Genomic DNA, 25603 nt, shown 5'->3' on the forward strand with positions numbered 1-25603 from the left:
TGTTATACCTTCTTTTTGGATTGATCCCTATCATTAAGTAGTGTCCTTGTCTCTTGTAACAAACTCTTTTTCAAATCTGTTTTGTTAGATATAAGTATTGCTACCCTGACTTTTTTTCAATTTCCTTTTGCATGGAATACTGTTTCCCATTCCCTCACTTTCTGTCTGTGAGTCTTTAGATCTGAAGTGAGTTGCTTCTCGGCAGTGCATAGATGAGTCTTGTCATGTATCCATTTAACTACTCTATTTCTTTTTTATTGGAGCATTTAGTTCATTCCCATTTGAAGTAATTATTGATATGTATGTTCACATTTCCATTTGTGCATTGTTTTGGATTTGTTTCTGTAGGTCTTTTTTGTTCCTCTCTTCTTCTTTTGTTCCTTTCTCATATGATTTGATGACCACCTTAACATTATATTTGAGTATCTTTTACTTTTCTTGTGTGCATATAGTATACATTTTTCTTTTGCAGTTACCATGATGTTTTTATGTATCAATCTATACATCCACATATGTATTTATATATGATTAAGTTGCTGATCTCTTAATTTCAAATACATTTTTAACAATCATGTGTGTATATTCAACTCCCCTCACAATTACCACTTTTAACATCTTATTTTACATCTAATTTAAGTATCTCCTAACTCCTTATTATAGATATAGATGCTTTTGTTAAAAGACAAAATTCTTCCTACCTTCCTTCTAGCTTTGCATGTGAGATGATTTCCAACATTTACCTTATGCTTGCTTCCACTAATAAGCTTTTCCTTTCATAATTTTTCTATTTCCAGTTTTAGACTTTTCTTTCCCCTTAGTAAAACTGCTTTACCATTTCTTGTAATGCTTGTTCCTGAACTCTTTTAAATTTAACTTGTCTATAAAGATTTTGATCTCTAAATCAAATTTGAAGAGCCTTGCTGGACAGAGTATTCTTGGTTGTATATTTTTCACTTTCAACATGTTGCATACATTGTGCCACTCCCTTCTGGACTGCAGAGTTTCTGCTGAAAAGTCAGCTGATAGCTCTATGGACATTCTTTTTGTATGTTTTTTGTCCTTATTCTTTTCTTGCTTTCAGTGTCCTCTTTTCATCTTTCACTTTTGCCAATTTAATTGCTATCTCTCTCTCTCTTCTGCTTCTGGGGGTTCTATAATGTACATATAAATGTGCTTAATGTTGTCCCAGAGTTCTCTTTCAAGGTTTTCATTTCTCGTCATTCTTTCTTTTTTCTGTTCGACATCAGTAATTTCCATTACAATGTCTTCCAGCTCACTGATCCATTCTTCTGTATCGTTTAGTCTACTATTGGTAGCTTCATGTGTATTTTTCATTTCAGTGTTGTATTCTTCATCTATGGTTGGTTGTTCTTCATATTAATATTTTCTTGCTCTGTGTATGCATTCTTCTGAGATTTTTGATGGTCTTTATAAGCACTACCCTAACCTCTTTCTTGACTAGGTTGCCTATCTCCATTTCACTTATACCTTCTTTTGGGCTTTTCTCTTGTTGCTTCATCTGGAACTCGTCTGTCTAAGTATTTGTCTAAGTATTTGTTTTGTATGTACCTGGTAGATGGTTGTGCTTCTTAATGCTGGAGAAGTGGCCTTTTGCAGTCACTATGTGTTTCAGTAGCCGACTCAACTTTCATCACCTTTAGTGTATACTCTAGTGGCTTCCCCTGTGTGACTGTGTGGGTCTTTCTGTTGTTGAAGGCTGACTAGGTGAGAGGTCTGTTAGTCTTGTTTGGCCCCTGGTCCAGTTGGTTGGCAGTTCTGCCTCATGCATTGGCTGCCAGGTGCTGGTTGGCAGGACCAGGTCATAAGGCAACTGGCAGTGAAACTCCAGGGAGTTCTGGGATAGTGTTGGCTCGGGGCTGTATGGAGTAAAGGTGCAGAACATTCCAAGGCCATAGCACTTCCACTGCTGGGTGAAGCCTGGTTCTGGGGCTAGTGCCTACCTATTGATAGGCAGACCTGGGACCTGGAGCCTGGTTGTAGGGCCCAAGGGTCGCAGGAGCTGATGTCTTAATTTTCTATGATTGCTTTTATAAAAATTATTCAAAGATTTGAAAATTTCATTTTATGCAAAAATTCTAGAACATCATGACACTGACATACAAAATTACTAGTAATAATGGACGAAACAGTTTTTTTTTTTTAACTTATTGTCTGTGTTTGCTAAAACGAATTGTATTAATGAAACATTCCAAAATCAAATATGTTCCTATGTATTCTTCTTCTCCCTTTCCAATTTATTAGGTATTTACCCAGTGTGCTCTACAGAATGTTTGCCATCAAATCGTAGCCTCCCTCTTACCAACATTATGCTTTTCATAGTTAATTAGCAGCTAAATTTTTAGCATTAAATAATATCCCACTGTCTGATATACCACAACTTTTCCACTGGCTTACTATAGAAAATCTATGCTCTTTCCAATTTTATAAATATGAATAAAACTACCATAGCCATCTAAAAAATGATTATTTCCACAAGAAAACCCAAGCATTTACACAGCACAATATATTCTTATAAAAGATAATGTTTATTAAAAGGATCTTCTTCAATTTAGTAATAAATAAAACACTTTAAAATGAAAATTGACTTAACGAAGAGTTTCACCCCAATTTGGGGGTGAAGACAGAAATATATGCAACTAGTTATAATCCAATAGTTTACTAGATCTCCCCTTACATACAAAATTTTGCATTAGTTCTAATAAACATTGTTATTGATCCCCTTATGCCATTGGAAAACCAACTGATAATGTGTCTTTATGTCCTGTCTCACTGATACATATATTTTGAACAGAGTAATGTGTTTCTGCATTGCAAAGATTATCTTTATATTCCTTTTCAATTTAAATAAAAGGGTATAAGGAAAATGTATCAATAATGCTTACCAAAGCTTTATCCATAATGACACATATTTTCAGAACTCTTTTCAACGTCACACCTGAATCTTTCTGCAAAACAGAGAACATTAATTGAATAAAACATTTAAAAATTTTTATCTTGCTTGTAATTATCATGTACATTATATAATTATATATATATATATACACACACACTCAGACAGGTATAGATAGATAGATTATAGCTATAGATACAAACATGTAAAGATATAATTACAAGAAATAAATTACAAGAGGATCAATGCCCACTGAGTAAATAATCTGGGAGATTTTGCATAAACATTTTCAGAACAAATCAGAAGCTTTTGCCTTATATTCTTGATAATTAGAATCCTCAAAAACAGTTACGAAAATGAGGGAGGATTCTTGCTTCTTTCCTCTGAAAAACTTCTTCTAGGTCCCTGATTTAACCTTCAAACTAAACAAATTCCCATCAACTTTCCCCCAAATGTTGGTCCATTTTATCATCATTTTTGTGCTTGAAATTATTTACCATGGCCTACTCTCAATAAAATGCATGTATTTTAAGAACACAGTTGCATGAACTGGTAGCAATGTATACAGCCATGCATCCATTACTATCAGTAAAATAAAAATTATTTCCATTACCCTATAAAGTTAATAGCTTATAAGGCTCAAAGCAACCAGTGATCTGCTTTCTCTCACCAAAGATTACAATAATTTATCCTATAACTTTATGTAAGTGAAATCATATGATATGTCTTCTATATCTGGTTTCTTTAACTCAGCACTTGTCTGTGTTGCTGTGATTATTGGTAATTCATTTGTTTATATTGTTACCAAGTGTGAGATTTTAGAAACATAAAATAATTTGTTAATACATTTAACAAATGTATTAACCATTAATACATTTGGATGACCATTTGGATTATTCAAACATCTTAGCTATTATAAATAATGAGATGTAAATGTCCATGTACAGGTCTTTGGATACTTATAGTCTTCCATTTTTCTTGGTTCAGTGCTTAGAACTGGAATATCTGATTCACATACCTATATATGCATATAGAAATTTAAAAATTTGACTGTTTTCTAAAGTTATTAGGTTGGCTAAAATATTTGTTCAGGGCTTTTCATTACATCAAATAGAAAAATCTGAATGAATCTTCTGGCCAACTCAATAATTTGATCATTCTGCATTTTTGGCCAGGAACTAGTGTCAACTGTTCCATACTCTTGCCTCTATTTAGCATTGGCAATCTTTTACATTGCATCCATTCCTGTCAGTATGTGCTGAGAACTCATTGAGATTTTCATTTGCAGTTCCTGTATGATTAATGACGTTGAACATCTATTCCAGTCTTATGGCTCATTAATTTGGCTTCTCCTAAGTCCCCTACTATAAATTTTATGTTTTGCTTGACACTTAAGTTTACCCTCTAATTCAATTTCTTAGAATAAGGATTTCCATGTGGAAATCCAATCTTCTTGCATAATTTGATGAATACGTCATTTTTTACTTTCCAAAGACCATGGCACCTTTGCGTATAATCATTTGGGCAAGAGCACATGGCTATACTTCTCCTCTATTGTATCCCACTGTTCCACACATAAACCAATATCATGATATGTATCTCCAGAGCAGAGGCCAGCAATCTATAGCCTATGGTATACACACCTCAGTTCAGTTCAGTCGCTCAGTCATGTCCGACTCTTTCTGACCCCATGAACTGCAGCACGCCAGGCTTCCCTATCCATCACCAACTCCTGGAGTTTACCCAAACTCATGTCCATTGAGTCGGTGATGCCATCCAACCAATTCATCCTCTGTCGTCGCCTTCTCCTGCCCTCAATCTTTCCCAGCATCAGGGTCTTTTTCAGTGAGTCAGCTCTTCGCATCAGGTGGCCAAAGTATTGGAGTTTCAGCTTCAACATCAGTCCTTCCAATGAATACCCAGGACTGATTTCCTTTAGGATGGGCTGTTGGATCTCCTTGCAGTCCAGGGGACTCTCAAGAGTCTTCTCCAACACCACAGTTCAAAAGCAACAATTCTTTGGTGCTCAGTTTTCTTTATAGTCCAACTCTCACATCCATACATGACCACTGGAAAAACCATAGCCTTGACTAGACAGACCTTTGTTGGCAAAGTAATGTCTCTGCTTTTTAATATGCTGTCTATATTGGTCATAACTTTCCTTCCAAGGAGTAAGTGTCTTTTAATTTCATGGCTGCAATCACCATCTGCAGTGATTTTAGAGCCCCAACTCCCCCCCCCCAAAATAAAGTCAGCCACTGTTTCCACTGTGTCCCCATCTATTTGCCATGAAGTATACTCTCCTGGTTGCAAAAAATATTTTCTTGGAACACAGCCATACCTGTGTGTTTATAGTTTACCTATGCTGATTTCAAGCTACAAGGATTGAGTGAAGTAGCTGCAACAGATCATATACCTCACAAGCCCAAAATATTATCTGATCCCTTAAGAAGAAACAACACAAGTCCTTCACCTAGCTTTCTTTTTCGAAAAAGTGTTTGACTTCATAAGAATATTTGCATCTCCATAACCAATTTGAGAATCTATTTCTACAAAAATGTTTTTTGGGAATTTTGACTGGTATTATATTGAGTCTACACATCAATTTGGGGAAAATGAATATCTTGACTTTTTTTCCTGTAACTTTGCTAGAGTCTCTTAATTAGTCTTGATTGCTTTGATGGAGATTCTTTTTTTTTTTTACTAAATTTTATTTTATTAGTTGGAGGCCAATTACTTCACAACATTTCAGTGGGTTTTGTCATACAGTGACACGAATCAGCCATAGAGTTACACATATTCCCCATCCCGATCCCCCCTCCCACCTCCCTCTCCACCCGACTCCTCGGGGTTCTCCCAGTGCATCAGGCCTGAGCACTCGTCTCATGCATCTCACCTGGGCTAGTGATCTGTTTCACCATAGATAATATACATGCTGTTCTTTAGAAACATCCCACCCTCACCTTCTCCCACAGAGTTCAAAAGTCTGTTCTGTACTTCTGTGTCTCTTTTTCTGGTTTGCATATAGGGTTATCATTAACATCTTTCTAAATTCCATATATATGTGTTAGTATGTTGTAATGTTCTTTATCTTTCTGGCTTGCTTCACTCTGTAAAATGGGCTCCAGTTTCGTCCATCTCATTAGAACTGATTCAAATGCATTCTTTTTAATGGCTGAGTAATATTCCATGGTGTATATGTACCACAGCTTCCTTATCCATTCGTCTGCTGATGGGCATCTAGGTTGCTTCCATGTCCTGGCTTTTATAAACAGTGCTGCGATGAACATTGGGGTGCACGTGTCTCTTTCAGATCTGGTTTCCTTGGTGTGTATGCCCAGAACTGGGATTGCTGGGTCATATGGCAGTTCTATTTCCAGTTTTTTAAGAAATCTCCACACTGTTTTCCATAGTGGCTGTACTAGTTTGCATTCCCACCAACAGTGTAAGAGGGTTCCCTTTTCTCCACACCCTCTCCAGCATTTATTGCTTGTAGACTTTTGGATAGCAGCCATCCTGACTGGTGTGTAATGGTACCTCATTGTGGTTTTGATTTGCATTTCTCTAATAATGAGTGATGTTGAGCATCTTTGCATGTGTTTGTTAGCCATCTGTATGTCTTCTTTGGAGAAATGTCTGTTTAGTTCTTTGGGCCATTTTTTGATTGGGTCATTTATTTTTCTGGAATTGAGCTTCAGGAGTTGCTTGTATATTTTTGAGATGACTCCTTTCTCTGTTTCTTGATTTGCTATTATTTTCTCCCAATCTGAGGGCTGTCTTTTCACCTTACTTATAGTTTCCTTTGTAGTGCAGAAGCTTTTAAGTTTCATTAGGTCCCATTTGTTTAGTTTTGCTTTTATTACCAATATTCTGGGAGGTGGGTCATAGAGGACCCTGCGGAGATTTATGTCGGAGAGTGTTTTGCCTATGTTCTCCTCTAGGAGTTTTATAGTTTCTGGTCTTACATTTAGATCTTTAATCCATTTTGAGTTTATTTTTGTGTATGGTGTTAGAAAGTGATCTAGTTTCATTCTTTCACAAGTGGTTGACCAGTTTTCCCAGCACCACTTGTTAAAGAGGTTGTCTTTTTTCCATTGTATATCCTTGCCTCCTTTGTCAAAGATAAGGTGTCCATAGGTTCGTGGATTTATCTCTGGGCTTTCTATTCTGTTCCATTGATCTATATTTCTGTCTTTGTGCCCGTACGATACTGTCTTGATGACTGTGGCTTTGTAGTAGATCCTCTACATAGAAAACCCTAAAGACTCTTCCAGAAAATTACTAGAGCTAATAAATGAATATAGTAAAGTTGCAGGATATAAAATTAACACACAGAAATCCCTTGCATTCCTATATATTAACAATGAAAAAAACAGAAAGAGAAATTAAGGAAACAATACCATTCACCATTGCAACAAAAAGAATACAATACTTAGGAGTATATCTACCTAAAGAAACAAAAGACCTGTACATAGAAAACTATAAAACACTGATGAAAGAAATCAAAGAGGACACAAACAGATGGAGAAACATACCGTGTTCATGGATTGGAAGAATCAATATTGTCAAAATGGCTATTCTACCCAAAGCAATCTATAGATTCAATGCAATCCCTATCAAGCTACCAACGGTATTTTTAACAGAACTAGAACAAATAATTTCACAATTTGTATGGAAAAACAAAAAACCTCGAATAGCCAAAGTAATCTTGAGAAAGAAGAATGGAACTGGAGGAATCAACCTGCCTGACTTCAGACTCTGATGGAGATTCTTTAGCTCTTATGTGCAGAGTTATCTCACTAAAGAACTAGGGTGATTGTTTTCCTTTCAAAATGTATGCCCTTTATTATTAGTCTTTTTCCTATTGCAAAAACTAAGAATTCAGTAAAATGTTGAGTGGAAGTATAATGAAGACAAACAACCTTGCATTATTCTGAATCTCAGGGGTCATTTTCACCAGTTTGGGCACTAAAAAATACACCATAGACTAGATGCTTAAGCCACAAACAGTATTTCTGGCATTCTAGAGGCTGGAAAGTTCAAGATTCAGGCACCAGCAGATGTGATGGCTGGTGAGTTCACTCTTCCTAGTTTGCAGATCTTGTATGCTCATGTGCCAGGAGAGCAGAGAGAGGGATCCCATGCCTTTTCCCTTTTATATGAGAGAATTAATCCTATCACGAGGGCTCTACCTTTATACCTGCTATTGTTCAGTCACCCAGTCAAGTCCAACTCTTTCCAACCCCATAGACTGCAGCAAGCGAGGCCTCTTAGTACGTCACCATCTCCTGAAATTTGTCCAAGTTCATTTCCATTGGATCAGTGATGCCATCCAGCCATCTCATCCTCTGATGACCCCTACTCCTTATGCCCTCAATTTTTCCCAGCATCAGGGACTTCTCCAATAAGTTGGCTGTTCGCATGAGATGACCAAGATACTGGAGCTTCAGCTTCAGCATCAGTCCTTTCAATGAATATTCAGGGTTGATTTCCCTTAAGATTGACTGGTTTGATCTTGCTGTCCAAGGGACTCGCAGGAGTCTTCTCCAGCACCACAGTTTGAAGGCATCAATTCTTTAGCTTACTACCTTCTTTGTTGCCCAGCTCTCACAGCTGCAGATGACCACTGGGAAGACCATAGCCTTGACTTATACAGACCCTTGTCAGCAGAGTAATGTCTCTGCTTTTCAACATACTGTCTAGGTTTGTCATAGCCTTCCTGCCAAGAAGGAAATGTCTTCTAATTTCAAGGCTGCATTCATCATCTGCAGTGATCTTACAGCCCAAGAAGAAATCCGTCACTGCTTCCATCTTTTACTCCTCTATTTGCCATGAATTCATGGGGCCAGATGCCATGATCTTAGTTTTTTTAATATTTAAACTTAAGCTGGCCCTTTCACTGTCCTCCTTCACCCTCATCATGAGGCTCTTTAGTTCCTTAGTTCCTCTTCACTTTCAGCCATTAGAGTGGTATCATCCATATATCTGAAGTTGTTGATGTTTCTCCCACCTATCTTGATTCCAGCTTGTAACTCATTCAGTCTGGCATTTCTCATGATGTGCTAAGTGTATAGGTTAAACAAACAGGGTGACAGCAGACAGTCTTGTGATACTCCTTTCTCCATCTTGAACCAATCAGTTTCATTCAGGGTTCTAACTGTTGCCTCTGGACCCGCATAAGGTTTCTCATGAGAGAGGTAAGATGGTCTAGTATTCCCATCTGTTTAAGAGCTTTCCACAGTTTGTCCTGAATATTCATTTGAAGGACTAATGCTGAAAGTGAAACTCCAATACTTTGGCCACCTGATGTGAAGAACAGACTCATTGGAAAAGACCCTGATGCTGGGAAAGATTGAAGGTGGGAGGAGAAGTGGAAGGCAGAGGATGAGATGGTTGGATGGCATCAGCGACTCGATGGGCATGAGTTTGAGTCATTCCAGGAGTTGGTGATGGACCGGGAAGCCTAGTATGCTATAGTCCATGGGGTCACAAAGTTTTTGGAATTCCTTGCATTCTCTATGATCCAGTGAATGCTGGCAATTTGATCTCTGGTTCAAATTAATCCCATCATGAGGACTCTACGCTCATACCTAATCTAACACTAATGTCTGAGTTCCTAATACCATCCTACTGAAAGGCTTCAAAATACGAATTGTGGGGGGACACAAGCCTACAGTAAGTAACAGGAGTAAAGCATTCAATCATTTGCATTCTTTATGTAGATGCTCTTTATTATCCAGGACATTTTCAATCCCTATTATTTACCATGAGTGTGTTGTACTGAATGTTGGCAAATGATGTTTCTAAAAGTATTGCTATGATTCTGTGGTTTTCTAGCTGTATCATTTTAATTGAGTCAATTGCTGTTTTGCTGTACTGATTTAAGTGATGTTGTCTCAAAGTCCCATAGATACTATGGTCTCTTGAACAAGCAAAACTGTTTTTATAGTATAATGGCAACTTGACTGGATAACAAAAATTGGATACTGTTTACCTCCTAGAGAAGCTATTTTCTCTCTCACTAGATAGATACTCTTGACTATCTTATAAGCAGCTCATTTTGGCAAATGCTAATGCCAGTCTGACTGCCTTTTTATACTTTTGTAAGTGACTTTTTTTGAGGCCAAGATGCCTATAGCATTATTCATCCTTTATTGATAAAGTTCAAAGTATATTATATCTTGGTGTCATCAACTTTCATAAAGATTTCTTGAAATCTGAAAATTTTCAAATTCAGGAATTCTTTATTCAACACAGCTTTCTTCTCTCATAAGTTGGATTACATTGACTGTGATTTTATTCATGAATGACAGTATCAGTTATCTTGAATTTCCATTAGTAATCTTTTACACTCTGTTAGAGTTCCCTAGAGAAACAGAACTAACACAATGTGTGTGTATATTTGCACATTTAATATACTTATCAAAATTAGATTTATTACAAGAAATTGCCTCACATGGTTATGGAGTCTGGAAAGTCTAAAACTTCCAGTAGGCTTCAGACCTGAGGAGAGTTGATGCTACAGTGCCTGTTGGAAGCCTGTGACCCAGAGAGTCCTGTCTTACACAGAGGAAGTAACATTCCTTTCTTAGATTGATGACGCCACTATCAGATGAGGTCTATGCACATAATGGAGGACCACCTGCTTTACACAAACTCCACTGACTTAGTTGTTTATCTTTTTCAAAAACACCTTCAAAGAAACACCTAGAAAATCTGACTAACCATCTGGGGACTGTGGCCCAGGGAAGTTGATACATAAAATTAACCATCACACAGTTTTCCCTTTTTCTCCCATCATTTTTTTTTCTCTCCCATCATTTTTATGAGCTTCCCTGATAGCTCAGTTGGTAAAGAATCCACCTGAAATGCAGGAGACCCCAGTTTGATTCCCAGGTCTGGAAAATCTGCTGGAGAAGGGATAGGTTACCCACTCCAGTATTCTTGGGCTTCCCTTATGGTTCAGCTGGTAAAGAATTCACCTGTAATACGAGAGACCTGGGTTCGATCCCTGGGTTGGAAAGATACTCTGGAGAAGGAAAAGGCTACCCACTCCAGTATTCAGGCCTGGAGAATTCCACAGTACATGGGGTCCGAAAGAGTTGGACACAACTGAGCAACTTTTACTTCCCAACATTTTTAGGTCATTGCATTCTCTATTTCCTTCAGTTCAGTTCAGTTGCCCAGTCATGTCTGACCCTTTGCAACCCCATGGACTGCAGCATACCAGGCTTCCCTGTCCAACACCAATATTCCAGGAGCTTGCTCAAACTCAAGTCCATTGAGTTGGTGATGCCATCCAACCTCCTCCTGCCTTGAATCTTTCCAAACATCAGGGTCTTTTCCAATGAGTCAGTTCTTCACATCAGGTGGCCAAAGTACTGGAGTTTCAAGTTCAGCATCAGCCCTTCCAATGAATATTCAGGACTGATTTCTTTTAGGATGGACTGGCTGGATCTCCTTGCAGTCCAAGGGATTCTCAAGAATCTTCTCCAACACCACAGTTCAAAAGCATCAATCCTTCCGTGCTCAGCTTTGAATATAACGTTACCTTGGGGTTTTATGATAATGTCTGTTCTGTTATTCACCAGTTCTATTGTCAATGTCTTTCATTTTCAAAATGGCTTTGTGTTTCTTATTTGTCTATTTCTTGAGCACTTCCAGGATCTTTAAACAGATTGGGAAAGGGTAGACTTGTGAGTACCAAAGAATGGATCTCTGGGGTTGTATTATTTAGATTAGAATTTTAATGCTGTGACTTAGAATAATAATTTGAACTCTCCAGGTCTCTGCTTCCTTCTGAAGAGAGGGATAAATGTTCTTACTCTCAGAATTGTAGAAAGAATTGGAAAGACAGGGTATACTGTCAAGGTCTTACAACAATTGGTGATACCTAGTACATAAATATATAACAATATCAATATTGTTTTTAACTCATTTTGGATCATGCAATTTGTGCTATATTTTATATTCATATTTCTTTTCATGTCCCCTGTTTATTCCCTTTGTATTCTTCTTTCAGAACACGTTCATTTCTTTCATGCCAAACTTTTGTTGAACAAATGTTAGGGATAAATGACTTACACTATATTTGGTTCATAAGAAATGACCAATTATTCAAGAATGATATTGCTCCTTCTCTGAGAGGGAAGAAGTCCACGAGAAATACCTGTTCAGCTCAGGTTTATCAAGATGGGGATTCAGACACTCTTCTCCTTCTACTCCTATCTGAATTCAAATACTATTGGGGACACTTTGAGGCCCCGAATTGAAGCTGGAAAAGGAAACAGCTAGCATTTTCATCTACCTTGGTCTTTGCATGAGCAAAGCCCACACATCATGTTAAACCACTGACAGTCAGGAATTTGTCACTTCAAAATCTCGGGGTATTTGACCTAGTAGTGTTTCCTCATGAAGAGTACAGTTTGAGGATATCAGCTTACAAAGTTTTTCCATCTCTTGATTTGACAGAAAATTCAGTGTATTTGGCAACTAGTCTTTAGAAATTTGGTTGTGTTGTAGCCTGCTAATCTCCTCATTCCTGGTGAGATTAGGGTCTCTCTCTGTTATTCTAAGTGTGGTCTGTTTTACACATTAGGAGGGGTATTCCCAATAAGGAGGAAAGAAATGGTTTTAATTAAATATATCAATTATATAGTTCTGACTGGGTAAGTAATTACAGGCTGAAGATTGCCTTGCCTTCTTTTAAATAATTTCTGTGTTCCCTTTCAATCTTCAATACTGGTGCTAAGTAGTTTCATGCCATTCTACATTGTATTTATACATAAGAAATCAGATTTTAAAAAATATTGATTTAGAACCCCTGCTTAAATCATTTTGATTCTCAATTTCATTTGTATTGGAACTCATACTACATCACCTGTATTGTTATTTTAATTGAATATCTTATCTCTCAAATCCCCTTGTCACTTTTGTTTATACTTTAGTTGTGTGTGATATCTGGAATTTTAAGTGATGAACTTTCGAGTTTTTACACATGGTGGCTCAGATGGTAAAGCGTCTGCCTATAATGCGGGAGACCTGGGTTCGATTCCGGAGTCGGAAAGATCCTCTGGAGAAGGAAATGGCAACCCACTCCAGTACTCTTGCCTGGAAAATCCCATGGATGGAAGAGCCTGGTAGGCTACAGTCCATGGGGTCGCAAAGAGTTGGACACGATTGAGCGACTTCACCTTACCTTACCTTAGCATGCTTTTAATTCCCAAGAGCTGCTATCTGCTGAATTTTATTTTTTAAACAGTGCTCTGTCCTTAATTTGTGGAGGAAATATTTTCTCCGACCTTTCTGAGTATGGGCTTCCCTAGGGGCTTAGTCAGTAAACAATCTGCCTGCAGTGTGGGAGACCTGGGTTCGAGCCCTGGGTTGGAAAAATCCCCTGGAGGAGGCCATGACAACCCATTCCAGCGTTGTTGCCTGGAGAATCCCATGGACAGAGGAGCCTGATGGGCTGCAGTCCACGGGGTCACAGAGTCGGGCATGACTGAGAGACGAAGCATAGCGCACCTCTCTGAGTATATTGTCATGTTGCTTTCTTCACACTCTCCACTCCTTAGTGCCTCAAGATTAAGCACTTTGAATTTTTCCATGACAATATCTACCAGATTAAATTGTTTCATCCTATGTCTAGTGCTTCTTCATATTAGGCATTGACAACATATTGCAATATCTACAACCACATATGGAGCTTATGACCTGCTTTCTTCAGAGAGTGTAAATTCTCTGGAATGTTTAATGGGAAAACCTTGCTGTCAGCATGCTTAGTTTTGATTCTTTGGAGTGGTTCAATTCCCTCTTGGATTCTAATGAACATCTTAGAATGTTTAAACCGATTTCCCACCCTGTAGTGTGTCAAGTTTAATATATTCACACTAATTTTGGTATCATAACCACCTTGTATTATGATTTACAAAGAAATCTATGCCTGGTGAACCCACTTCACACATTCCACCCACAGAGTCTTAGACTATCTGTGAGTTTACAGCAGAAACAATTGTTTAGGAGAGGAAATTAGGTTTTATACGTATTTTTAAACTTATTTTCAACCACTTCTCTTCTTAGACCCACCCTTAACATCATTTCCTTAGGTATTTGAACTCACAGTTAAAAAGACATTTCAGTAGTTCCCTTGTGCAAGGGTCCCCGATCTTGGGCCACCAATCAGTAACAGCAGTGATATCCCTGGTTTCTTCTTAGTTCTGAAATTTTAGTGTCTTTTTTTTCATATTGCATTCTATTTTGTATCCAAATTTTCCATAATTAGTCCAATTACCTTGCTTCAGTACATGAGAAACTATTAATAGCAAGTATTAGTAGTAGGAGGAGGAGCAATATTTATTGATATTCATCGATCACTTACATTTCCCACATACTATGCTAAGTAATTTCCAATTACAAATTTATTGAAACTTTAAAGTACCTGTGTGAATTGGGTATTATTTTTATTACTGGATTTTTACAGATGAGAAGATTTAAATATAAAAAGATGATATGCTGCTGCTGCTAAGACGCTTCAGTCATGTCCGACTCTATGCGACCCTATAGACAGCAGCCCAGCAGGCTCCCCCGTCCCTGGGATTCTCCAGGCAAGAATACTGAAGTGAGTTGCCATTTCCTTCTCCAATGCATGAAGGTGAAAAGAGAAAGTGAAGTTGCTCAGTCGTGTCCCACTCGGAGGGACCCCATGGACTGCAGCCTACCAGGCTCCTCCATCCATGGGATTTTCCAGGACGAGTACCGGAGTGGGGTGCCATTGCCTTATTACTCAGCCAAATACTTGTGGCTACAGTCTAACTGACTAGAACTTCAAGCTATGGCAGTCTGAACTGTATGTTACCTTTGTCTCTGTCAACCCCTCTCTTATTGCTGACTCTTCAAGTCAAGTTGAGGGTTTCAAGTGCAGGTCTATTTGTCTTTGCCATAACATGTCAATCCATTTGGGTTTTCCCACTGCCATAGAAGAGGGTTCATGGAAACCTTTAAAGTTATTTTATGTGACAATGCTTTGCTTCAGTTTTGAAAATGGTCTTCCATTGTGTCAGTGTTGTAGTGCAACAGGCGGATGGCATAGGGTTGGGAGTCACATCTCAGTTCTATTAAAAAGGAAATTTTCATTTCTATATAAAACTATATTTTATCATTTTTATGACATTCTGAAAGGGTAATTTTTAAAATCTGCATTTATACCAATATTTTTGGCAAAATTAAAAAAATCAACAGTGAGATGGAGATCGTCAAAAATTAAATTCACATTTCATATTACAATTTTGTTTTGCTTCTCTAAACAGCATATCCAATTTTGATATGAATATGTGGACAGAGTTTCATTTTATTAACTACTGATGGCAAGATGTAAAGTTGTGCAAGCATTTTTAAGGAGAAAGAATATATAAATCTAAAAATTTTGGAAATATGCCTATTTCTAGATAAAAGCATTTTTAAGAAAAGTGTGAATGTTCAAAAACCTGGTATATTCATGCAGTATTTCTTGATTGAAGTTAAAAACATAAATATGCAAAATATAACATAATGTTATAAAGCATAAGTTTTAAATATATATAATATATATATGTATATGAAAAACAATATATCAAAATGATTGTCCTGGATTTCACAATAGCCTTTTGCCTAGAGAATAGTATTATGGTCAATTCTTATTATCCTTTTGCTTATATTTAAGTTTTTAATAATATTAACTAACATTAATTTAAAATAATAATAAATGCAATGTAACAAAGATGTTTACTCCTTGGAAGGAAAGTTATGACCAACCTAGATAGCCTATTAAAAAGCAGAGACATTACTTTACCAGCAAAGGCCCGTCTAGTCAAGGCTATGGTTTTTCCAGTGGTAATGTATGGATGTGAGAGTGGGACTGTGAAGAAAGCTGAGCGCCGAAAAATTGATGCTTTTGAAGTGTGGTGTTGGAGAAGACTGTTGAGAGTCCCTTGGACTGCAAGGAGATCCAACCAGTTCATCCTAAAGGAGATCAGTCCTGGGTGTTCATTGGAAGGACTGATGCTGAAGCTGAAACTCCAATAATTTGGCCACCTGGTGTGAAGAGTTTACTCATTGGAAAAGACCCTGATGCTGGGAGGGATTGGGGGCAGGAGGCAAAGGGGATGACAGAGGATTAGATGGCTGGATGGTATCACCGACTCGATGGACATGAGTTTGAGTAAACTCCGGGAGTTGGTGATGGACAGGGAGGCCTGGCGTGCTGCAATACATGGGGTTGCAAAGAGTCGGACATGACTGAGCGACTGAACTGAACTGAACTGAACTTAATGATAAGTGAAAACTTATATTATCCTCTTAATAGCACAAACGAAATTTCAAAGAAAAATACATGATTAGATAATTTTTAAAAAGTATTCCTTTATAAATCGCCATTATAACTAGATACCGTAAAAGAATTAGAACCAATGCCTCAAAGTTCTAAGAGCACTATGTCTAGACGGTGAGATATGGGACAATTCTTGTCTTGTTTTTACTTTTGCATTTTCTATCAAAATTAACTTTTATTTTCACAAAGTTAATAAAGTAAATGGCAAAACAGATGACAGTTATAATCAGCAAATTCGAGTACCATTATAATATTAGGATGGAAATTCAGTAACAGTGGAACTGTGCTACCCTAGAACTGCAATGACTCCAAAATGCAATAATAGAAGAAGGTAGAAAACTGGATTTACATGATAATCAAGCATGATGGGACTATTCCTACATATTAAATGACAAAGGTCATTATCAAATTTCTACTTAATATTTTCATTTAATATTTGAGTATATTTGCATAAAAGTACTTAAAAGACATATCTGCATAAAATACTTAAAATTAGGTATATGTGAGAATTTTAAATTATATATTTACAGCTATAAAATTTTTAAATATTATATGACTAAACAAAACATTTTAAAATAAATACCTTATAAGAGAAGGTTTTATTATAACTAGTATCACTTTAAATTGTTTTCCAAATGTACCAGATATCAATGTGAGTATGTTTATCATAATTTGCATACTTGAGCTACTTACATTTGATTTCACAAGAATTTTGTAGGATTGATCTGCAAATTGAGTGGTAGAATTATTTTCTGTTATGGGAGAAAAATCACTTTTTTTATCCCTTATCAGATAAATCACATGCTCAAATGTAGTTGAAGATTCCAGTGGTTCAATTCCATAACTGACATTTTCAAACTGCAATAATCCCCTGAATATTGAAACACATAAAAAGAAATTTAAAATATGGATTTCTCAATAATAAACATAAATAAATACTAAAAGAAAACATTAAGTAGAAATCTGATAATAATTTTGTCATCTAATATCTAATAATAGCCCCATCTTACTTCCATTAACGTGTAAACCCAATTTTCTACCTTCTTCTATCTATTATAGCATTTAAGAGTCATTGCGGTTCTAGAGTGGCTCAGTAACAGGGCTATTTCTCATTCTGATGACAGTTTTTTCTGAATGAATTTTATAACTGCAATCCTGGGAGAGACACAAAGAGTATAGCGGAAAAGATAAGACAAGCAGGCACAGAAAGTAGATGAGAAGAAATACAATTTAAGTGTCTATTTTCTTTGTCTTCCATCTACCCTTCAAGAAGTTTCTAAAAGTTAAAGGGTACACTAGATATCAACTATATACATCTCTGGAATATGTCATTACCTGAGTCCAGAGCAGGTACTAAGTGTCACAACTGAATTTGGAATCTCTGAGGCATATCCTTGATAAAAGCAATGGCCCTGCACAGGAGTAACATAAAGACACATCAGTAATGATTAGCAAACAAAGCATTTGGTTTCATTGATAACCCTCATCCTAGACATCATCAAACATCAGATTTAAGCATTCCATTATATAATTCAACAGACATTTCATTTCCTCTTTAGCTTTCTACAGTTTTTTCTCCTTGACACTCTTCTGTCTATAATTACAACTCCTATTCTCTCCCAAAGGATTTTTGCTATAAAACTCAACTTTTCATAAATAACGTTCTGATCTACATCTTGTCATTCTCAGTCCACATTTCGAATATATAGCCTAAAAATGCTACCAGCATTAATTTGATTTCCACTGTGAGCATTTCATGTGTTTTATTCTAAGTAAGACCAAAATATCTTAACTGACCTTTCTTAACTATTTTCTACTATCTCACCATGTTGATCATCCTTACTTGAAAGTCTCTTCTCAACGGACTTTCAAAACATTACTCTTCCTACATTCTCCACTGATATAGTATTTTACTGAATAGTTCCTTCTCTTTCCTAAGAAGTGTACTGATATCTAGAATCAGCCTTGTTCCTAGTTAATCCTGGACTATGAACACACTATTATCATCACATTCTCATGTACGAATGTGTTTCTGTGGCATAAGTGTCCATACATACAAATCCATCAGTAAGCATTTACTCATCTCAATACTCAGCTTAACTCCTATCTCCAACCAACTGATAGAGGCAGAGCATACACGACTCCACAGTCAGACAACAGTAGCAGCCACTTCTGCTCACAGTGGTGCCAGCAAACTATGCCACAAGCCTTCACAAAGATGTAGAATGCAAACCAGCTCCCAACACTTTACCCAGCAGAAGACAGCATCTCAGTTTACGCATCTCATGGCCTTGCACGCCCAATAAGAGAAAGTGATCCTTGTGCGATGATTCTCAACACTTCAAACTCAAAGCAGCCAACAATGGCCTAGATTAAAAACTTTCCTCTCTCAGGGGCACTAGCAGAGATGAGAAGCATATTGATAGCCAGTGACATACAGCTAGAGGAAATATTCTCCATTATATGGTTCCCTCATCAACCAACATCACCAAGCAACAGAGGGTGGCCCAGGAAAGAAACTTTTCCTGCCATGGGCTGCCCCGGCAGAGATCCAGTGAGCTCCACATGAGCCGGGAAGAACGAAGGACAACAAAATAATATCAAAAGTCCCAAGAAAGCTAAAAGGTTACTGGAGTAGCAATCACACTAAATTTGAACTTAAACTGGGAGTTTGCCTCAACAATAGATGATTTCAATGACAAAGATACAATCTAAAACAATATACTATATCAAGAACCAAGAATATCACAACAAAATGGGAGAAGACACCAGATGCTGCAATATTGAGATTAGCCACATGCTGGAATGATCCAATGGATTTTAAAGCAGCTGTGAAAATACTCATTCAATGAACATTTTAAAATCATCCTGAAACAACTGAAAGAATAAGAAAATTTCAGAAATGAAATAGAAGCTATTAAAAATAACAACTAAGAAATTAGAACCAAATAATATAATAATAACAACAAACAAAGAAAATAACCCAAACTGGGTAAGCACAAACATAAGAGTGCAGAAGACAAGGGACGGAATCAATGAACTTGAGACAGCTGAGTAAAATTTACTCAACATATAAGTCACAGAAAAATTGACTAAGAAAATGAACAGAGTTTCAAGAACACATGGAACGTTACCAAAAGTTTTAAGATATATGTCAGAATCCACTAAGGAGAACCAGAAAGAATGCAGAGTAGAAAAGACATTCAAAGAAATAAAGGCTTAATACTGGTCAAAAGATGGTGGTTTAGAACTCCCTGGATCTGCCATCCTCCATCAAATACACCAAGTGAGTAGCAATTAATGCACCAATTCCATCTGTGAGAGACCATGAAATAACTGACTGGCTCGTGCAGATCTTTCAGTGAATGCAACATCAGATGCACCAAAGCCAGTAGGGAGATTTGGGATGACTGTTCAGCAGAGACTCTGCCCCAGAGTACTACCTTTAGATTAGATAAGAGATAATCTAGCTTCCAGATTGACCCAGGGCAGGAGAGGGTGTTGTTCAAGCAAGCAGTACCCCAGTGTTTCTGAGGAGAATACCCAAGGAGCAGTGTCATCACACCTGGGCAGTCTAGTTATCAAAGCACAATGGAGATGGTGGCTTGGGTTACTTGACACCATTGACTCCCTTCCCTGCTTGTCCACACTCATCACAGAGTGAGAAGAAGAGAAACCCCACCTCTCTGCCTCCACTGCATGAGACAATATTTGACTGATTGAATGCAGTGCTCCCACTTCACCAATATTGACCCAAGAACCAGCATTTGTCTCTCCAGTCTTGTAGCACTGATGCCTCAGTACAGCCTGAGGGAGAACAGGGGCACTAACTTGGGATGACAGAGAACAGTGATCATCCCTTCTGATCAGCAGAGACAGAGTAAAAAGCCCCACAGAGGTCTGCTTCTTCCTGAAGAGAGAAACAGCTGGTAGAGGACTCCCACGTCACTGGCTGGGCTGATTTGTGGGGGTGTCCATCTGTACATGGCCACTCATGAAGACTCTGTGAGGGGACTGCTTTGTCTAATGAGCAGACACCAAAGTAGAGTGTTAAGTAAAATGAGGAATAAAGAAATGATATTTCAAACAAAGGAACAAGATACAGGTTGAAATTGACACTGGTGAAATAAAATTAATTTACCTAATAAAAATTTCAAAATAAAGATGTTCCCATAAAGATGCTCACTGTGGTTAGGAGAACAATGCATGAAGCATGTGAGAGTTTGAAAAAAAACAAAAAACAGATAAAATATTAAAAGTATCAAACAGAAATCATGGAGCTGTAGAATAATTGCTGCTGTTGTTTAGCTGCCAAGTCATGTAAAACTCTTTTGCCACCCCAAGGACTGTAGCCCACATGATTCTTCTGCCTGTGTGACTTTCCAGATGAGAATACTGGAGTGGATTGCTATTTCCTTCTGCAGGGGATTTTCTTAGCTCATAGATTGAACCCGTCTCCTGCATTGGCAGGCAGGTTCTTTACCGCTAAGCCACCAGGGAAGCTGGTGGCTGAAACTGAACTGAAATAATTCACCAGAAGTCTTCAACAGCAGATTACATCAGACAGAAAAAAGATTCAATTCAACTCCAACAGATCAAAGGAGCAAAGGAAGACAGTAAAAACTGATCAAATCTTACAGGAGTTAAGGGATAGTAATTAAAGTTTCCACTTTGGAAACTAGAAAAAAGAAAAGCAAATTAAATCCAAAGTAAGCAACAGAAAAGAAATATTTAGAATTGATAAGCCTCTTACCAGGCATGCTAAGAGAGATGATACTAATTACTGATATCAGTATTATAAAAGAAGTATCTTAACTATAGCCTCATGTACACTAAAAGAATAATAAAGGAATGAGTAAACAACTCTATGTCCACCAATTTGAAATCCTGGATAAAATGGTCCCACTATTTGAAACACACCATTTCTCAAACCTCATGTAAGAGGAAATAGACAATCTGAATACGTCTGATTCTATTAAAGAAGTTGAATAAAATTGATCACCTGCCAACTCACAAAGCAACAGGCAGGCCCAGATGCTGTCACTGTTGAATTCTGCCAAACACTTGAGTAAACCATATCAAATCTCTACACATTCCTTCAAAATATAGAAACAGAACAAATGCTTCAAACTCATGCTATGTGGACAATATTATACTAAAACTAAAACAACCAATGACACTTAAAAAAAAAGAATAACATTAAAATCTCTCATGAGCGTATATGCAAAAATACTCAACAACACATTAGGAAATAAAAGTCAACAATAAATTTAAAAATTGTAAACCAAAACCAAGTGGGCTTTATCCCAGATATGCAAAGGAGGTTCCACATTCAAAATTCAAGTAATAGAAGTAAAACTCTCACTGTTTGCAGATGACATGATCCTCTACATAGAAAATCCTAAAGACTCTACCAGAAAATTATTAGAGCTAATCAATGACTATAGTAAAGTTGCAGGATACAAAAGTAACACACAGAAATCCCTTGCATTCCTATACACTAACAATGAGAAAGCAGAAAGAGAAATTAAGGAAACAATACCATTCACCATTGCAACAAAAAGAATAAAATAATGAGTATATCTACCTAAAGAAACAAAAGACCTACACATAGAAAACTGTAAAACACTGATGAAAGAAATCAAAGAGGACACAAATAGATGGAGAAACATATCGTGTTCATGGATTGGAAGCATCGATATTGTGAAAATGAGTATACTACCCAAAGCAATCTATAGATTCAATGCAATCCCTATCAAGCTACCAACGGTATTCTTCACAGAACTAGAACAATTAATTTCAAAATTTGTATGGAAATACAAAAAATCTTGAATAGCCAAAGCAATCCTGAGAAAGAAGAATGGAACTGGAGGAATCAAACTGCCTGACTTCAGGCTCTACTACAAAGCCACAGTCATCCAGAAAGCATGGTACTGGCAGAAACACGGAAATATAGATCAATGGAACAGAATAGAAACCCTAGAGATAAATCCACATATCTACGGAAACCTTATTTTCAACAAAGGAGGCAAGAATATACAAGGGAAAAAAGATGACCTCTTTAACAAGTGGTGCTGGGAAAACTGGCCGACCACTTGTAAAAGAATGAAACTAGAACACTTTCTCACACCATACACAAAAATAAACTCAAAATGGATTAGAGATCTAAATCTAAGACCAGAAACTATAAAACTCCTAGAGGAGAATTTAGACAAAATATTCTCCTACATAAATCACAGCAAGATCCTCTATGACCCACCTCCCAGAATATTTGAAATAAAAGCAAGAATAAACAAATGAGACCTAATGAAGCTTAAAAGCTTTTGTACAAGAAAGGAAACTATAAGCAAGGTGAAAAGACAGCCTTCAGAATGGGAGAAAATAATTGCAAATGAAGAAACAGACAAAGGATTAATCTCAAAAATATACAAGCAGCTCCTGCAGCTCAATTCCAGAAAAATAGATGACCCAATCAAAAAATGAGCTAAAGGTCTAAACAGACATTCTCCAAAGAAGACATACAGATGGCTAACAAACACATGAAAAGATGCTCAACATCACTCATTATCAGAGAAATGCAAATCAAAATCTCAATGAGGTACCATTACACGCCAGTCAGAATGGCTGCTATCCAAAAGTCTACAAGCATTAAATGCTGGAGAGGGTGTGGAGAAAAGGGAACCCTCTTACTGTTGGTGGGAATGAAAAGTAATACAGCCACTATGGAGAAGAGTGTGGAGATTCCTTAAAAAACTGGAAATAGAACTGTCATATGACCCAGCAATCCCACTCCTGGGCATACACACCGAGGAAACCAGATCTGAAAGAGACACGTGTATCCCAATGTTCATCGCAGCAGTGTTGATAATATACAGGACATGGAAGCAACCTAGATGTCCATCAAGAGACGAATGGATAAGAAAGCTGTGGTACATATAGACAATGGAATATTACGCAGCCATTAAAAAGAATTCATTTGAATCAGTTCTAATGAGATGGATGAAACTGGAGCCTATTATACAGAGTGAAGTTAGTCAGAAAGAAAAACAACAATACAGTATACTAATGCATATATATGGAATTTAGAAAGATGGTAACAATAACCCTATATGCAAAAGAGCAAAAGAGACACAGATGTATAGAACAGACTTTAGGACACTATGAGAGAAGGACAGGGTGGGATTTTTAGAGAGAACAGCATCGAAACATGTATATTATCAAGTGTGAAACAGATCACCAGTCCAGGTTGGATGCATGAGACAAGTTCTCAGGGCTGGTGCACTGTGATGACCCAGAGGGATGGGATGGGGAAGGGGGTAGGAGGAGGGGGGTTCAGGATGGGAAACACATGTAAATCCATGGCTGATTCATGTCAGTGTACGGCAAAAACCATTACAATATTGTAAAGTAATTAGCCTCCAACTAATAAAAATAAATGAAAAAAAATATTCAAGTAATAAAAGCAATACCTACATAGGTTAAAGAAGAAATATATTAGTAAATTGAGCAATGTTACAGAGTTTAAAGTTAACATAGAAAATCATTTGTGTTTCTACAAACTAACAAACTGTCAGAAAGAGAAATTTACAAAACAATTCCACTTACAACAGCATTCAAAAGAATAAAATATTTTTGATTAAATTAAACCACGTAAGAGGAAGACCTGTAATCTAGACTTATAGTACACTGATGAAAGAAATTATGATACAATGGAAAGAGACCCAGTGGTCATGAATTGGAGGAATTCTTATGGTTATAATGCCTATACCACCTGAAGCAATCTACAAATTCAATGTGATTCCTATACAATATCTAATGGCATTATTCACAGAACCAGAAAAAATGATCCAGAAATTCTTATGTAGCCACACACACACAAAAAAAGAATAGGCAAATAACCTTAATAAGGCTGAGGTATCACATTTCCTGATTCAAACGACATTAAGCCTTCTCCTCTTTCCTTCAATCTTTTCCAGATGAACAGTCACCTATTAAGATTTGTCCTCAACCTATTAGAAGAAGAAGAGCAAAATAAACCTGAAGCAAGGTATCAGGGAGAAAAGAAATACAGCAAAACGCTGTGACATTGAAAATAAGATAACAGTGAAGAAAATCAAAGCAAGAAACAGTAGGTTCTTTGATATGTGCAATAAAATGAAAAATCTCTAGTAAGACTGACAGTTAAGAAAAGAGGAGTCACATATCAGCAATGTCTGAAATGAACCAGCTCATCACTAAAGCTCCTGTAAGTCATTAAAAGAATAATAAAGACTATTACAAAATGTCAAGCAGAAATGCAACTGAGATGAAACAGACCAATTACTTAAAAAACTACAAACCACAAAAGCAATAAAAAAAAAAAAACAGATAAATAAAATAGCCTGTGACTATTAAATAAATTGAATTGCTAATTTAATAGCTCCCAACACACGTATATGCAAAATCCCAAAGCCCAGGGATTTCACTGTAGAATTTTACCAAGTATCTTAAGAATTAACAAGTATTTTATACAATGTTCTCCTGAAAAACAAAAGAGGATGCATTCCTTTTTGATGTGTTTAATGAGGCCAGTATTACTCTAATCTAAAAATTAGACAAAGTCACTACAAGTAAGAAAATCATAGACCAATGTTTTTCGTGAAATTTGACCCCCAAAATTCTCAAGAAATTGTTAGCAAATCAAATGCAGGCATGAATAAAAATTTCATACAACAAGACCAAGTTTGGATTTTTCTAGGTACGAAAGATATTTTCTAGGTACTATATCAAGATTTGAAAATTAGTCAAAGCAATACACTATCTCAACATCATATGATCATATCAACTAATACAGAAAAGACATCTTATACAATTAATTACATTCCCCATTATGGGGCAGAAAAACAAACAGATTCTTACCAATCTAGGAACAATGAATTTCCTTAACTTTGTATCGACCATATTTTTAAAAAAGTACAAAAAAGCTATATCTAACATTATCCTTAGTGGTGGATGACTGAATATGCTATCCCTACATTTCAGAAAATCCAAACTCGTAAGAAGTCTGATTTGATTCGACTCTTGAACTATAGTTAAGACATTATTCCTAGTCAGAGGACCAAGTTCAATGTGAGACTCACCCTCTGTGCTTCCTTTCTGTCAGAGGAAGAATCCCTGATTTGTCTTTTAATTGTCATATGTCTAAAACCAAGTGTCTCATGAATTCTGTCCTACTTTCTACTTGCAGATGGTGAGAAAGAGAAATGTTGTACCAGTTACCATATTTTAAATATCATTCTCTCTGAATTGTAGCACAGCAACAGAATTTGAAAAAACACTCACATTCATAT

The 25603-nt window shown here is 36.8% G+C and overlaps 1 protein-coding gene across 1 annotated transcript in view; it reads right to left on the reverse strand.

Annotated features, from left to right (window-relative positions):
- LOC136176387 (A disintegrin and metallopeptidase domain 3-like) overlaps nt 1–25603 on the reverse strand; it is a 143244-nt gene that overhangs the window by 101940 nt on the left and 15701 nt on the right. The window contains exons 5-7 of the mRNA XM_065946538.1: nt 17610–17686; nt 16968–17145; nt 2904–2966 (exon numbers count right to left, since the gene is read on the reverse strand). Of these exons, the coding sequence (XP_065802610.1) occupies nt 2904–2966; nt 16968–17145; nt 17610–17686 (318 nt within the window). The remainder of the gene's footprint in view (nt 1–2903; nt 2967–16967; nt 17146–17609; nt 17687–25603) is intronic.

This window comes from Muntiacus reevesi, chromosome 10, assembly GCF_963930625.1.
Source record: "Muntiacus reevesi chromosome 10, mMunRee1.1, whole genome shotgun sequence".
Lineage (NCBI taxonomy): Eukaryota > Metazoa > Chordata > Mammalia > Artiodactyla > Cervidae > Muntiacus > Muntiacus reevesi.